The 16,467-nt window shown below is 39.2% G+C and overlaps 1 protein-coding gene across 1 annotated transcript in view; it reads left to right on the forward strand.

Annotated features, from left to right (window-relative positions):
• The first annotated feature begins 6,918 nt into the window (after window positions 1-6,918).
• The window catches only part of DTWD2 (DTW domain containing 2), a 118,130-nt gene continuing 108,581 nt past the window's right edge, over window positions 6,919-16,467 (forward strand). Inside the window, exon 1 of the mRNA XM_014844063.3 lies at window positions 6,919-7,257. Within this exon, the coding sequence (XP_014699549.3) occupies window positions 6,938-7,257 (320 nt within the window). The 5' untranslated portion in view covers window positions 6,919-6,937. The remainder of the gene's footprint in view (window positions 7,258-16,467) is intronic.

The following is a 16,467-nucleotide window of genomic DNA, read 5'->3' on the forward strand; positions in this document are numbered from 1 at the left end:
ATACTTCAATTCAAAACATAGAACAATTTAAGAGAACTATGGTGGGGGCATTATGACTTTTAGTTACGTTAGCTCAAATGAGGAATTGCCAACAGATGACATGTTAGACCAAGATGCTCTCTAGGGCTCAAAGCTGTCAGGAGGGAGGTATTTCTTCCTCAAGGAATTTCAAGATTGAGATTTTTATCCCCTTAGATAGATAGTTTAACATATGGAATGATATCCATAAGCCTAGACCATGATGTCAGCTTTAATCCCTGATCTGGGTTGCAGGGGTTCCCACAGACGGGGGTTTATCCTCCACCATCTCTGTGTGGGGCTCCCCACCCATCTTCTTTGCACTTTGCTTTTCTCCCACTTCCCACTCCCATTGACAAGTGTTTTATTTAGCATTACAGATAGTAATTTTCTTGGGTACTATTTCAATCTCCTTATGTTGAATGTTTTCAGTTAATAATTTTCTCTGTCATCCCACCAGGCAATTGCAGAAGTAAACTCATTTAACATAGCTCTATGTCAGCGGGGGGGGGGGGGGGGGGGGGGGGAGGGGGGGGCAGGAAGGTGGGGAAGGAAGAGATGGCTCTTCCGACTGGTCCTAAAAATGCTCTGGGATGATATCTATACAATCAAGGGTGATATTAAAAAATATTTAATAATCAGTACGACTTAGGGCCCAATTATCCAATCAGAATGCAAATAGGACTGGATCAGGGTCCTAGAGGCCTCCTGCTGTGCCAAGTTGACCTCTGGTTGGTGGAACAAGAGTAGGGAAGGTGGGGATCCAGGCAGCAGATATTATAAACCAGCATTTTATTAATGGATATGGCTGTATCTATGCACATTGGCTGATTATCAGGTCCGCACTGAATGGTTCCATGATGTAACCCCTCCAAATCTTTTCTTCCCCAATATCAATAATCACTTCCAAGTCAAAGGCAAATGACCCTTCTTTATGGGTGAGAGGGGAGTGGTGGATTTTATTAGGTGTTTTAAAATTTCATTATGTTGGTTTTGGCATGCAAATGTTTTATAGTTTTATGTAACTATATAAACATTTTTCCTTTAAGCTTTTGTTGCATTGCCTTTATGCTTATAAAGACCTTCCTCACATAGATATAAGCTAAATATTAAGCTATATTTTCTCTGAGTTTATTAAAGATATTTTTAAATTCAACTCTTTTACTTGCTACCTGTTTTAGCTTTTAATGTCATGTACATTAACTAACCTGCTTTTTAACCAAAGATCATGTCTTCTCAACATCATACTTTAAATAATGTGCATTTTTCCCCATTGATTGGTATTATATTCTTTACCATGTTTTAGGTTCTTCTATATACTGTTATACTGTAAGAGTTATGAGAGTTCAAGAGTTATCTATCTGGTTCCATTGATTGGTCTTAATCATCATAGCTTCACATACATTACTATCTAGGAGCAGAATAAAATGTCCCCTGGGATTGTACAGCATGGCAGCCTTGTCTAGAAGGAACTGACAGTGTTGAATTTTACCTGAGCCTGTGTCCTGGAAAACAGCAAATGTTAAGAAATCATCCACCCTTTTGTGTTCCAGAAATGGCTTGCTGCAAAGAAGCACCCTTTCCCATATACCTTAGATAAGACTCATGGATGCCTCCCTTGTTTACCTATGACAACGCCACACACAGTCCCCCAAATTCCTATTCATAAATGATTAACTGAACTGTTTTGTCCCACTGATCAATGGGAACAAAATGCTTGTTAATCGAACTTTGGTTACGATTCTTTCCTTCCTCCTGCCCCTGAACCCATCCTCAGCCTGAGCCAGCATACAACCCCTCCTTAACAGCCCCGCCAAAGAACAGGCCTCAGGGTAAAAAAATTCTCTAATCCCACTCTTATTCCACTACCCTGGAATGGGTTCCTTCTAGCTTTGTTTATTCCTCCTATAAAAGAAAAGCTTTCCTCTTGAGAAGCTGGCCGATCTTATGGTAAGAGAGTTCTCGCTATTGCAGTAGCTCCTTTCTCTCCTTACAAGAATCCTGTTAATAAAATCTCTTCTTACTAAATCTGGATTTGTTTTATATTTGAAAGGACCCACTCATTACCTTTTATTACCAAATTTTTCTTTCCTATTCTCATACACTCATAAGAAAAATTATTTTGCTAAATCTGGCCTCTACTTGATTTAAGCTTTTTAAAAACTTTGAGACAAAATTTATGTACAATTAGAGCATCCATTTAAAGGGTATCATTTGCTGAAATTTGACATAAGTATAACTCCTGTGAAACTTCCACTACAATCAATGTGTGGAACATTTCTATCACCCCTAAAAGTTTCCTTGAGCCACTGTGCATAGAACCCTTCTTTTGCCCTTGGCCCCATGCAAGCACTGATCTGTTTTCTGTCACTATAATTGGTTTGTATTTTCTAGGGTTTTATACACGTGGAATTATACAGTGTGTCTGGCTTCTTTCACTCAGCGTAATGATTTTTAGATTCAACCACATTGTTGCATATGTTAGTAGTAGTAGTTGGTAGTAGCTTATTCCTCTTTTTCTGTTGTTTTTTATTATTCCATTAGTATGGATATAACATTTTGTTTATCTGCTGGTTTATTGATGAATATTCTTGTTTTTTCCTCCAGTTTTGGATATTGCAAATAAAGTTACCATGAATGTTCAAATACAAATCTTTGTGTGAACATGTTTTCATTTCTTTTGGGGAGGAGTAAACGGGCTAGGTGCAAAGGTAGGTATATATCTAACTTTTAAGAAGCTGCCATAGTAGTTCTACCGTTTTCCATTTTTATCAGCAGTGAAAACTCATTTAGGTTTGTGCTAACATATATTTTGGGAAGAAACAACATGTTTACTGTATTCAGTTTTTCTAGAAAGACAAATGCTATACAGTTTTAGTTATCAAAACTTTCATATTACCCAGTGAAGTTTTCTTTTCTTCATATGGGACTTGCTCACTTCTGATTAGGGTTAGGCCTTGTTATTTTATGTTTCTATTATAAAAGAGAACTTTTTTAGTTTATGTTTTAACTGCTTACAGTAGTCTTTATTTTAAAAAAACTTTATTTTTCAGAATGGATTTCAACTTATAGAAAAATTGTGAAGATAATATAGAAAGTTTCCATATATCCAGTACGTAGTTTCCACTATTATTAACATCTGATGTTATTATGGTACATTTGTTACAATGAATAAGCTAATATTAATATGTTACTGTTAACTATAGTCCATATTTTATTCAGATTTCCTTTGTTTTTATCTAATGTCCTTTTTCTATTCCAGGATCCCATCCAGGATTTTGTAATCATGTGTCCTTTGGCTTCTCTCAGACTTTTTGTTTTAATGACTTTGACAGTTTGAGGAATACTGGTCCAGTATTTTGCAGAATGTCCCTCAACTGGAATTCGTTTGATATTTTTCTCATGATTAGACTGGAGTTATGGGGTTTTGGAAGGAAGAGAGCAGAGATCAGTTGTGATCTTCATCACATCATCTCGAGGGTACATACTACCATTGTGACTTATCACTATTTGTGTTGACCTTCTCATCTGGCTGAGGCCGCATTTGTCAGGTTTCTCCACTGAAAAGTTACCCTCCTGCCCACTTTCTTTCCATACTGTACTGTTTAGAAGGAAGTCACTAGGCACAGACTACACTTCAGGAGTGAGGAGTTATGTTCCCCCCTCCTAGAGGGTGTAGTATCTACATAAATTTGGGATTCTACTGCATGGGGGATTTGTCTGTTTTCCCCCATTTTATTTATTTATTATTTATTTATATCAGTATGAACTCATAGATTTTTATTTATACATCATGTTATGTATTTTGTGGCTCAGAGTGTTCTAGCTTTGGCCATGGGGAGCTCTTTCAGTTGGCTCTTGTATCCCTTTGTCATACCACCATCATTGTGAATGTTTTAAAATTATTTTTATTTTTATTACCCCATCTTTGTGAATGTTTTAAAATTATTTTTATTTTTATTACCCCATCATTGTGAATGTTTTAAAATTATTTTTAGGGGCCAGCCTGGTGGTGCAGCAGTTAAGTGCGCATGTTCCACTTCTCGGCAGCCAAGGGTTTGCTGGTTCGGATCCCGGGTGCGGACATGGCACTGCTTGGCAAAAGCCATGCTGTGGTAGGTGTTCCACGTATAAAGTAGAGGAAGACGGGCATGGATGTTAGCTCAGGGCCAGGCGTCCTCAGCAAAATAAGGCGGATTGGCAGTAGTTAGCTCAGGGCTAATTTTCCTCAAAAAAAAAAATTATTTTTATTACTTCCTTACTTTCTGGCACCACAAAATGCTCCAAACTCATCTCATATATTTCCTGCCCCAGTCCTAGAATTGTGCATTTTTCCAAGGAGCTCTGGTTCCTTTTATTAGAGAAGAGTATCAGCAAGCGAGATCTAGGTGCTAGGTGTGCTCCTTGCTACAAGGATATTGTTCTTCTTGGGCCCTATCAGCTGACAGAGCAAGGACATATAGGGTTATACTAACTTGTGTATACACACGTTTATACATATTTCTCTATATAACCATCTGTATCTATAAACATGAATTTATACTGATGTCTCCAGTTCTGATTCATCACCACGTTTCATTCAAACCTCTACCTCTTGCTTATCTGTAAACTTCTACTCCAACAGTGAGTTACCTGGCTCCCAACCATTTGCTATCCATTTACTTAATTGTTCAGTTTCAGTATACATGTATAGGAGCATAAGAATTGTTAACCTGTGCTCTTGTAGAAAACAGCTTTATCGAGTACAGTGCTTATGTACAGTATCTTTTGCCTTTAGTTTTACCCACTGTACTCATTTCCTGCAATGGTCATTTTTTTCCAATTATTTTATTGAGATCATATTGATTTATAACATTATGTAATCTCAGGTGTACATTATTGCATATCAGTTTCTGTATAGACTGCATTGTGGTCACCACCAACAGAGTAATTTTTTTTTGTGAGGAAGATGGGCCCTCAGCTAACATCTGTGCCAACCTTCCTCTATTTTGTATGTGGGACACCGCCACAGCATGGCTTGATGAGTGGTGTGTAGTTCCACTCCTGGGATCCAAACCCACAAACCACAGGCTGCCAAAGTGGAGTGCATGAACTTAACCACTACACCACCAGGCCAGCCCCAATAGCCTAATTTTTATCTGTCCTCATACATACGTGCCCCTTTACCCATTTTGTCCATCCCCTCTGGTAACCACTATCTGTTCTCTTTATCCATGTGTTTGTTTATCTTCCACATATGAGTGAAATCATATGGTGTTTGTCTTTCTCTGTCTAGCTTATTTCACTTAACATAATATCCTCAACATCCATCCATGTTGTTATAAGTGGGACAATTTTGTCTTTTTTACATATACATTGTATGTATATATCCATTCATGAATTCATGGGCACTTGCGTTGCTTCCATGTCTTGGCTATTGTAAATAATGCTGCAAATGAACACAGATTTATGCAAATCTCTTTGAATTGTTGATTTTATGTTCTTTGGATAAATACCCAGTAGCAGAATAGCTGGATCATATGGTATTTCCATTTTTAATTTTTTGAGAAATCTCCATACTATTTTCCATAGTGGCTGCACCAGTTTGCATTCCCACCAGCAGTGTATGAAGAGGGTTCTCTTTTCTCCACATCCTCTCCAACATTTATTATTTTTTGTATTGGTAATTATAGCCATTCTGACAGGTCTAAGGTGATATCTCCTCATAGTTTTGATTTGCATTTTCCTAACAATTAGTGATGTTGAATATCTTTTCATGTGCCTGTTGGCCATCCATATAGCTTCTTTGGAAAAATGTCTGTTCATATCTTCTGCCCATTTTCGGGGTGCCATCCCTTTCCTCTTCTCCTTCTGAGTTCTTATTGTCACAAATTGTTCTTTTCTGTGTTGTGACTTTGTGACTAAATTGAACTGTTTATGGTTATTTTTGATGCTTTCCTTCCTGTTATCTTTTATAAATGTTTACTGACCTATTCTGATGTACAGCTGCAATTGTCTGATTCTGTTTAACTCTTGCTTAAGGTTTTATTAAACTTTTGCTTTTTTGTTAGAGGTAGGAGGGCTTCCTTCATCACTTCTTGTAAGGAAGGTCTAGTGGCGCTGAACTCCCTCAGTTTTTGTTTATTTGGGAAAGCTATTTTTCTATGGCTTCCCCCCCCATCCATAAAATATCAGCCCACCTACTGCCTCCTGATCTTAGGGGGTCTCCGACAATTTAAAAACTTTAACAAATATTTGGTGTCTAGTATGAAATGGTATGCTTGATGCTGAGGAGAAATACCAACAAGTACTAGACAGAAGACACAGGTCCCTGCCCTTCTAGAGCATGAAATGGACCAGCTGTGAAACCAATATCCGGTCGGTACAACCGCTCCTTTGTTGGCCTTTAGCAGGTATGCCAGCTGTTACAACTGCTGTGCACACTCACCCAGCTAATTGTTTTTTTTTTTTGAGGAAAATTAGCCCTGAGCTAACTGCTGCCAATCCTCCTCTCTTTGCTGAGGAAGACTGGCCCTGAGCTTGCCAAGTGGTGCCATGTCCGCACCCTGGATCCAAACCTGCGAACCCAGGGGAACGTGGGAACTTAACCGCGGCGCCACTGGGCAAGCCCCAACATAGGTAATTCTTCAACTGCCATTTTAAGGCGGAATATGCAGGATTCCATTTCACTTTCACTTTTAAAAGGGTGAAATTAAGGAAGGTATATCCGGTTTTGCTACCTGAAGTGTTTTCCGAGGGAATTCCTTTACCTGTCCCACGGAGGATTACCTAATCTCATGTGCTCCCCAAGAGAACCCCTACTCCTCTTCCTGGTTCTGGGTGAAAGGTCGCGCTGAGTACTGACCAACCTGCTCTTTCCTTCTCCGCTGCGGGGCGGGGCCTCGAGCCCGGCTTTGGAGACCCGCCCCCCGTACGTGGCATGCGTGCGTGGTGCCGTGGGGCGCGCGCCGGTTTCTCCAGCGTGTGGCGCCCCCCGGCGGCAGCGGGGCCTCCATGGGATAAGCGGACCAGAGCGCCTGCCATGGAGCCGCAGAAAGAGGCGCGAACACCCGGGGACCCCGTCGAGCAGCCGCGTGGGGCCTCGAGGTCTCAGATGCCTAAGGAGGAGGAGCGGCGGGAGGGCGGCGCAGCGCCGGCGGCGGCTGCCCCGGGAGCGGAGACGGACTGCGCCACTGCGGACGGCCTGTGGGAGCTGCCGGTGGAGCCGGCCGAGCGGAGGCCCGAGTGCAGTCGCTGCAGGTGACCGCCGGGCGGGGCGGGGCCAGGCCGGCGGCGGCCTTCGCGGGCGGCTGCAGCGCCCCCTGCCGCGCAGGCGGTTGCTGCGGCTCCGCCCGGCGCTGCGCTGGCTGTGGTGTCTCGGCGCTTGGGGCCCCGGGGTGCGCTGGTTGGCCTTAGAATCACTGGAAATAGCTGTGGCAACTCGTTGCACAGAAGCCGTTTATCCCGGTTGCTGATATTTAGGCTTGCTTCTTGCAAGACATTGAGCGTGTCATGGGCTGAGCCGACGTAAGTTGTGCTGTCAAGAAACTTGAGTCCGATAGGAGAAGTTAAGGGTAATGGCTAATTCTTGGAATAGTTAACGCTTTTATGCTTAAGTGCCAGGGTTATCTCACAGTAAAGAAACGTAAAATGTATTAGAGAGAGACAGTCAAGGAGACTATTACAACAGTTAAGACTGCAGTATTCAGAATTCTGAATTCACTTAAAAACATTTCTTGAGTATCTATTAATGTGCCAGGCGCCTTGCTTCGTCCTGGGAATGCAGCCGTGGATAAAACAGAGCTTGTCTCTGCCTTCACTGGGGCCCTTCCAGTCTAATGAAGACACAATTTATTAAACAATAACAACAACAACTAACATTATTGAACGCTCACAGTATGCCCGATTGTTTAAGGTCTTTTCGGGATTAGCTCATTGTGCTGGTGTCCTTCAGGGTTGTGTGGAGTACTTTCCCTGCTTGTTTGAAGCTCATGCTGTTCAGATATACTATTCTCTCTGCCTGCCGGGTCTTCAGGATCATTGCCCTTGGTTACCGAAGGTCTCTATCTATCACCTGTCTCTCTGTTGCCCTTCACAGTTTTAACTATTAGATAGTGCCTCTACTTGCTCAACTCGGAATCACTCTGCAGTTTGTCATCAGATTCTACACTGCTGTGAATTGACTGTCGCTAAAGTCACCGGTAGTCTCCATGAGAGGAAATCCAGGCGATCCTTTTCTGTTCATTTTTTACTGGACCTCTTAGCATCATTCTGCAGTTGATACTCACTTCTTGAAACACTCTCTTTCTTTGGCCTCCCTTTGATTTATCTAAGTTCTCTATCCTACTCTTCTTTGCCTGTTCTACTGAAACTCTTTTTTTTTTTTTAAAGATTTTATTTTTTCCTTTTTCTCCCCAAAGCCCCCCGGTACGTAGTTGTATATTCTTCGTTGTGGGTCCTTCTGGTTGTGGCATGTGGGACGCTGCCTCAGCGTGGTTTGATGAGCAGTGCCATGTGCGCTCCCAGGATTCAAACCAACGAAACACTGGGCCGCCTGCAGCGGAGCGTGTGAACTTAACCGCTCAGGCACGGGGCCAGCCCCTCTACTGAAACTCTTAATGTTGGGCTTCCTCAGGTCTTCACTTCTCCTCTGACCCTACACACTTCCCACAGGTGATCTTGCCAGTTCTCATGGGTAAGTTATCACCTCTGCCCCAATATCTTCAGCCCAGACCTTTCTCCTGAGCGCCAGACCCATGAATTCATTTAACCGGTGTTTATTGAATGCTTTGCTAATCACTGGTGTCTGTATGGAGTGTTCAGTCTGTTATTGGATACAGATAATAAACCAGTAAATAAGCAACCAAACATGTAATTACACTGGGAAAAAAACAGCAGTGAAGGAAAGGAATGGTATGCTGTGATAGAAAGTAGCAGGATAGTGTCAGGGAAGATTTCTGGAGATAGCATTTATATTGAGATTTGAAAGATGAGAAGGATCCAGCCAAGAGAAAAGCATTCCAAGAAGGGGAACAGAAGGACAGACTGATTGAATGTCTTTACCACTTGGATACTTGGAGGACATTTTGACCTTTTCCCAGGGCTGGATTGTAAGACCTCAGAGGAGGGGATCTTGCGTGTAAGGATCTTTTTATATTTTCTAAGTGTACTGCGTATAGTAGGCACTTGATAGACCTTTGAGGATGATCAATAATTTGTGTCTAGAAAGGACTGTATCTGAACAGAAGGGATGTGTGAATATAATTTATTTAAACAAGTTGTTGGAAGGTGTTAGGAGATAAGACTGAAAATGCTGTGAGGGGATCTCAATGTTGAAGGAAAGGATGAAAGGAAGAATGTTGAAAGAAAAGTATTTCAAACGTAAATCCAGGGCTAAATTATGCTAGCTTTATCATATAATTTTTGATCTATTCAGAACTGCTAACTATAGAAGCTGTATATAGTTTAAAAAAAAATTAGCCTCCTATGTTTAGCAAATTTTTCTCTTCTGCTCCTCTCCTTTAATAGTCTTTATTTTTTAGAGCAGTTTTAGATTACAGCAAAATTGAGTGGAAAGTAGAGCTTTCCCATATACCCCCTGTCCCCAGACATGCATAGCTTCTCACATTCTCAATATCCCCCACCAGAGTGGTACATTTGTTATAGTTAGTGAAATACATGATACATCATTGACACTCCATGTCCATAGTTTATGTTAGGGTTCACTCTTGATGTGGTGCATATTTTTAATTTGGGCAAATTTATAATAGTATATATCCACCGTTATGGTATCATATAGAGTATTTTCACTGCTCTAAAAGTCCTCTTTGCTCTCCCTTTTCATCCCTCCCTATTCCCTAACCTCATCTGCTTTTTAAAAAATGAAAACGACTTGCTGAATTTTAGTTTGTTTTCAGATACATTAATTAATGCTTTAGGATTATTATTCATTTCAACATTTCTGCACTTTTCTTTTTCTAGTGAAATTTTCTACCTTTTGAAAGCCCTTCTCCCCCTTGACATGTTGTGCATTTTATTTGTTTTAATTGGTTTGAATACAGTTCTAGAAATATGGAGAATATTTAGGTGTTATCAATACAATATAAACTAATTGATGGCTCTTTATATTTTATTTCATTAGGCTGTTATGGTTTTATTAGTTCCCTGGGTGTGAACTTCTTTACATTTATGCTTATCATAGTTTTAAAAACTAAGATGCTTTGTTAGATTTGAGTGATCAATATGTCACAATTTATTTGGCTCTTTACTTAAAAAACTTTTTCTGTTCACTTCTCTAAACACATTGCTGTAAGTGTCGCAGCCTTAGGAGTTCCAGAAATTGGTTTTGTTTAAGAAGTGCAAACTAAATTTAACTTCTCAGCAGAATCTTGCTTATTAGAAATACAACATATCTTAAACATGAATGGAGTATTCTTTAAAAGATCCCAAACTAATTTGTTACACGATGCAGGTTTTATGAAAAGTCTGTCCCTGTTAGAGGGGACAGCATGTACAGGAGTACAGGGTGTAGAGAATACTGTATTTGGAGGGCTTGGCAGAAAAGAGACAGTGGTGAGAGATGAGGCTGCAGAGATTAGAGGTGGTTGCTCTGGGAAGGGCCAAATAAGCTATGCTGGAGAGTTTGGGCCTAATGTCCTAGAACCCAACCAACCAGTGCTGAAGTATTTTCCTATTTGAATGTTGGTGACAAGTTTGACTTTTTTTGTGGGTGAGGGAGATTGTCCCTGAGCTAACGTCTGTTGCCATTCTTCTTTTTGCTTGAGGAAGATTGTCGCTGAGCTAACATCTGTGCCAGTCTTCCTCTGTTTTATGTGGGATGCTGCCATAGCGTGGCTGATGAGTGGTGCTAGGTCTGCGCCTGGGATCCTGCAAACCCCAGGCTACCAAAGTAGAGCGTGCAAACTTAACCACTACGCTGCCAGGCTGGCCCCAAGTTTGACTTTTATGGGTAGCTTTTAGCTGTCATAATTTATATCTATTTTATTAAAAAAATACAAACTGGATGATGATACAGTGGTAAAAGGCTTGACTGGGAAGGGCTTCAATCCAGTAAAGAAGCTAGGCATCTTAATTATATTTTTATATCTTTTGTATATATTGCTGTGAACCTGTAGACAAGAGTTAGAAACCACTTGCAAATCATTGGTCACAAGAATAATGGAAAAATGTCTAAATTAAGAATATTTTTTAATCTGTCTGAGGGAGGGAAACAGCAGGGAGAGCATGCACACAAACTGATGCACATGGACTCTGAGAGAGAAATGTTTCTCTCTGCAATATTTTCTTACCCCCAAAGTTGTAAGGATTGTAATAAACCATACCAATATATTTAGCTCCCATTTATTAAGCACTGATCATCTGGAGATTACCTACCAGGCCTAGGTATTTTATAAATGATATTTTATTTATTTCTCATAACGACATTCTAGAGTTGATATTGTTAGCTTTTAAATGACGAGGAGGTAGAGGTAACAAGCAGGTAGCAGAGCTGTGTCTCCAGCTCCAGACCACTTGGCTCCCAAGCTCATGCAAGCACTTGACTTTGCTCCGTGCTCCATGCTCTCTGAGTAAGCCTTATGATTTTATTTGCAGAGTGGATGTAGTCACCAGTTGAAGTGGAACCGCTAAGGCTGCAAGCGTAGCTCTGATTTTCATACTTTTCAAGCTAAAGTATGTTTACTTCAAGCTTAGTAACAAGATGCCTGAGCTTTAGTATTCTCTAGCTCCTTTTTAAAAAAAATCGAGATGTAATTGATGTATAACATTATGTAAATTTAGGGTGTACAGCGTGTTGATTTGAGACATTTACATATTGCAATATGATTACCACTGATAGCATTCACTATCATCACATAATTATCATTTCTTTTTTTTTGTGGTGAGGAGATTTAAGAACTAATTTCTTAGCAATTTTGCAGTATATAATACAGTATTGTTGACTGTAATCACTATGCTGTGCGTTAGATCTCCAGAACTTATTCATCTTCTAGGTCCAAGTTTGTGCCCTTTAACAACATTTAGCTCCTGTATTTCATGTCTTAACCTTTTCATTATTCTTTAGGCTTGGATATTCTGGAGACAAAAGTGATGGGGATAAAATCATGAGAGAGGGAAGGAGGGAAGACTGCGGGGCTTTAAGAATACAGAAGCCACAGACTGGCCGCTTACAGATGTTTTGTTTTGAACTGTTTTCTACCAGTTTTTAAATTAGTTGCTAACAGTTGAAAATCAAGATGTCTTATATAAAAATCTGGGTTTCTGCCTTCTGTGAGAATGGGAAGATCTGGCTGCTTGGGGGCCACCTTCCTGAGCAATACGTAGTTGGCTGAGCTCAGTATTGGCTGTGCGCTTAAATGGGACATGATCTTTCCAGGTCAGCACAACTCCCAGTCATTCCTGCTTAATTTATCTATTGTTAACTGCCTGCCTGGCATAGGGATTTGCTTTTTGATGCTGGGTCTCATGTATGTTATTGCGGCTGGTCTGCCTGAGCAGCAGGGTAAATCAGTGTGCGAGTTTGCTAGGTAAAAGTGAAAAATGGTAATTTCCAAGGCAGTTAGTTTAGAATAATTAGGATTATTGAATTGGTATCAACACTTAAAAAACAAACTTTTGGTAAATTTAAAATCAACTGGATTACTGATGATAATTTTTAGGGTAAAATCTTAGATAATCTGCAAATTTGATTCCTTGTGCATATCAAAAATATCATATTCCGAAGAGGAAATTATTAAGTTAATTTGTTCTTTCCTGTTAGTTTAGAAAATATGTTTATTCTTTGAAGTAGTTCATTCATAATATATGTGGGAAGCTAGCTGATTTACAAATTACTGTGCGAGCTGATCATGTAGTCAAAGTTGAGCAAAGAGGATATATGTCAAGAGGGATTTTGTTTTTAATCTTAATTAAGTCTCCAAAGAGCAGTGACCAGTTTTAAAAACCACATTAGAGTTTTGTAAATGTTTAATTTATTTTCCCCAAGAAAAATAAGAATTATATCATTACTCTCTGATAGATAGAAGTGTTCTTCAAAGAACATCAAAGCACATTAATTCTTTAATATATTTACCCAAAATTAATTTTTCATAGTTCTGTTAGTGCTTATGTAGTGAGAGAATATATTCAGAAGTAGTCTAGTCTAAAATTTGGTAATTTAAAGAGAGGTCGCAGGTTACAAAGTGCTTTACATTTACATTTTTATTTAATACATAAGATAACTTTGTAGTTTAAATAGTTACTGTCTTTTATACTCTCAGGGTCGGGTGACTAGTAAGTGTTCCTATTTTTATTACTGTACCACATAATAATGAATTATACTGAAACCAACAGTATGACTGCCTTTGTTTTTCTATTGTGTATAGTAAGTACTTCCAGTGAGGTGTTTCTTTGCCGCCTTCTAATCTGTAGATTCTTTTCTTTTTCCTTTGTCCCTGGCTATTTTAAATTATTTTTGGATGAGCAGTTTAAATTATTGTTTTTTTTTTAAGGTTGAGCTTTTATCTCCTAACTCCTTTACCTGCCTGTGGTCAGCTTCTCATTTCTGTTGGTGGCTCCTCACTTTTCAGTCTGAAAGATAAATTTGAAGATCTTATTGATAGGAATTTATTTTTTTCCTCTGCTGTTTTTTGTTTGTTTGCTTGTTTTTTGTTTTTCTCTATTTTAAGCCTAGTGAAAGTGTTGTTGGGAAAGAGGAAGCAGTGAAGTGAAGGATGCAGAAGTGTTTGAGGATTACCCCAGGAAAAAAATGAAAAGGTGTGGAATGAGTCTCCTGATCTTGCGGAGGGTTAGAGGGATTGACCTGATAAAAATGTGTTTGATCTGTTTGTTTATGTAGACATCTTACTTGGCAGGCTTATCTTTTTTTTTTAATTGCCTTAATATATACACAACATAATATTTTTCAGTTTAACCGTTTATAAGTATACAATTCAGTGGCATTAAATATATTCATAATGTTGTGTAACTGTCACTACTATCTATACCCAAAACTTTTTCATCGTTGCCAACATAAATTCTGTAGCCATTAAATAAGAACTTCCCGTTCCCTTGCTTCCAGCTCCTGGTAACCTCTGTTCTACTTTCTTTTTCTATGAATTCACCTATTCTGAATACTTCATATAATCCTACAAAATTTGTCCTTCTGTTTCTGACATTTCACTTAGAATAATGTTTTCAGGATCCATTAATGTCATTAGTGTTGTTAATTCCTTTTTATGGCTGAATTGTACATATATACCACTTTTGTTTATCCATTCTCCATTCTTTTTTTTATCCATTATCCATTCATTTGTTGATGGACACTTGGTTTGTTTCTACCTTTTGACTATTGTGAATAGTGCTGCTGTGAACATAGGTATACAAATATCTATTCTAGTTCCTGCTTTTAATTTTTTTGGGTATATACCTAGGAGTTGAATTTCTGGGTCATATGATAATTCTTTGTTTAATCTTTTTAGAAATTGCCAAACTGTTTTCCATAGCACCTGCAGCCATTTTACATTCCCACCAGCAATGCTCGAGGGTTCCAGTTTCTCCACAAAATTGATGATACACAGTTGCTTAAGTAGTTAACAAAGTGTATATATAACCCTTAGTGTACTTGAAATTGAGTCTTTAATGCAAACCCCCATCAGAAGAATTCACTGAAAAAAATGCAGTGATTACCATTGCTCTAGCAAATCATGAATTTTTTTATTGAGGTATAATTGACATATAGCTAATATTAGTTTTAGATGTGCAAGATAATGGTTCAATATTTGTATACTTGCAAAATGATCACCATAATAAGTCTAGTTGACATCCATCACCATACATAGTTACAAAATTTTTTTTTCTTGTGATGAGAACTTTTAAAATCTATTCTTTTAGCAACTTTCAGATACACAGTACAGTATTATTAACTATAGTCATCATGCTGTACATTACATCTCCATGACTTATTTTATTATGTTATTTTTTAACTGGAAGTTTGTGCCTTTTGACTCCCTTTCATGCATTTCTCCCACCCCGTAACAAATCGTGTATTCTTTGAGAGGAGAACCTAATGTAATATATACAAATTATACAGCGGCAGTGATGATGCCATCATCATCATTATCATCATTATTATTTTCTTCTCTTGGAATGGAGTTGGTATTTGGTTACTGATTGATTTAATTTTTAATTTTAAAATAATTTTAGACTTAATAAAAGTTGTAAAAATAGTACTGAGAGTTCCTGTATATCTTTCACCCAATAAGCCACATGGTGGTTGTACATAACCATAGTACTATCATGAACTGTAAAGGGTTTGAGATTTTATCTTATTTGCAAGTAGACAAGTTAGCCTGCCACACTTTTCATGGATGCTGGCAAAAGACATGAGATTCTTAGGTCAAAGACAAGGGATTTTTTCACTCATGGCGTGGTACCTAGTATGAGCTTTATCTTTGTGGCGATTCCGTTTGGTCTCCCCTACTACCCCAAGTCTTATGAGGGTTTCACAAAGAGGCCTAGGTGGTTGCTGTGGCCCCAGTGGGTTTCCATCATGGCTGAAGAACCCTGAGTTTAGGGTTCCCAAGTCTATTATAGTGGCTTGCGAGCAAACCTGCCCTTTGCGCTAGTGGGAGAACTTGTTTCTGTCCTCAGAGGCAGTTCACCCTACAAACCTCTTTGAAAAGATAGTCCAGAACAAAAAGGTAGTTAGTGCCTCGCTCACAAGACAGAGAGAAATGTGAGAGACCTGTGGAGAATTATCTTCCAACAAGTTCAGTTGTCTAAATTAAGAAATGAACTTTGGTACAACACTATTAACTTGCAGAATTCACCAGTTTTCTGATGAGTGTTCTTTTTCTCTGATTCAGGATCTAACCTAGGGTCCCATGTTGCATTAATTGTCATTTCACCTTAGTCTCCTCTAGTTTGTGATGGCTCCTTGGGTTTTTCATGATCTTGATACTTTTGAAGAGTACTGGTTGTTTATTTTGTAGAAATGTCTTTCAATTTGGGTTTAATTCATGTTTTTTCATGATTAGAATAAGATTATGCAGGCTGGCCCGGTGGTTCAGCCATTAAGTTCCCACGTTCCGTTTTGGTGGCCATGGGTTTGCTGGTTCGGATCCTAGGTGCGGACATGGTACTGTTTGGCAAGCCATGCTGTGCTCCACATATAAAGTGGAGGAAGGTGGGTACGGATGTTAGCTCAGGGCCAGTGTTTCTCAGCAAAAAGAGGAGGATTGGCAATAGTTAGCTTAGGGCTAATCTTCCTCAAAAAAAAAAAAAAGAAAAGAATAAGGTTATGCTTTTTTGGCAGGAATAAGTACAGCATGATATGCCCTTCTTAGCACAGAGATACATGATGGGGATATGCCCTATTCCTGTTGAGATTAACCCTGTGAACGCGGTGTCTGCTGGGTTTTTCTACTGAAAAATTACTCTTTTGCCTGTTGCAATTAATAAGTATCTTGGAGG

Source organism: Equus asinus, chromosome 9 (genome assembly GCF_041296235.1).
Source record: "Equus asinus isolate D_3611 breed Donkey chromosome 9, EquAss-T2T_v2, whole genome shotgun sequence".
In the NCBI taxonomy this organism is placed as follows: Eukaryota; Metazoa; Chordata; class Mammalia; order Perissodactyla; family Equidae; genus Equus; species Equus asinus.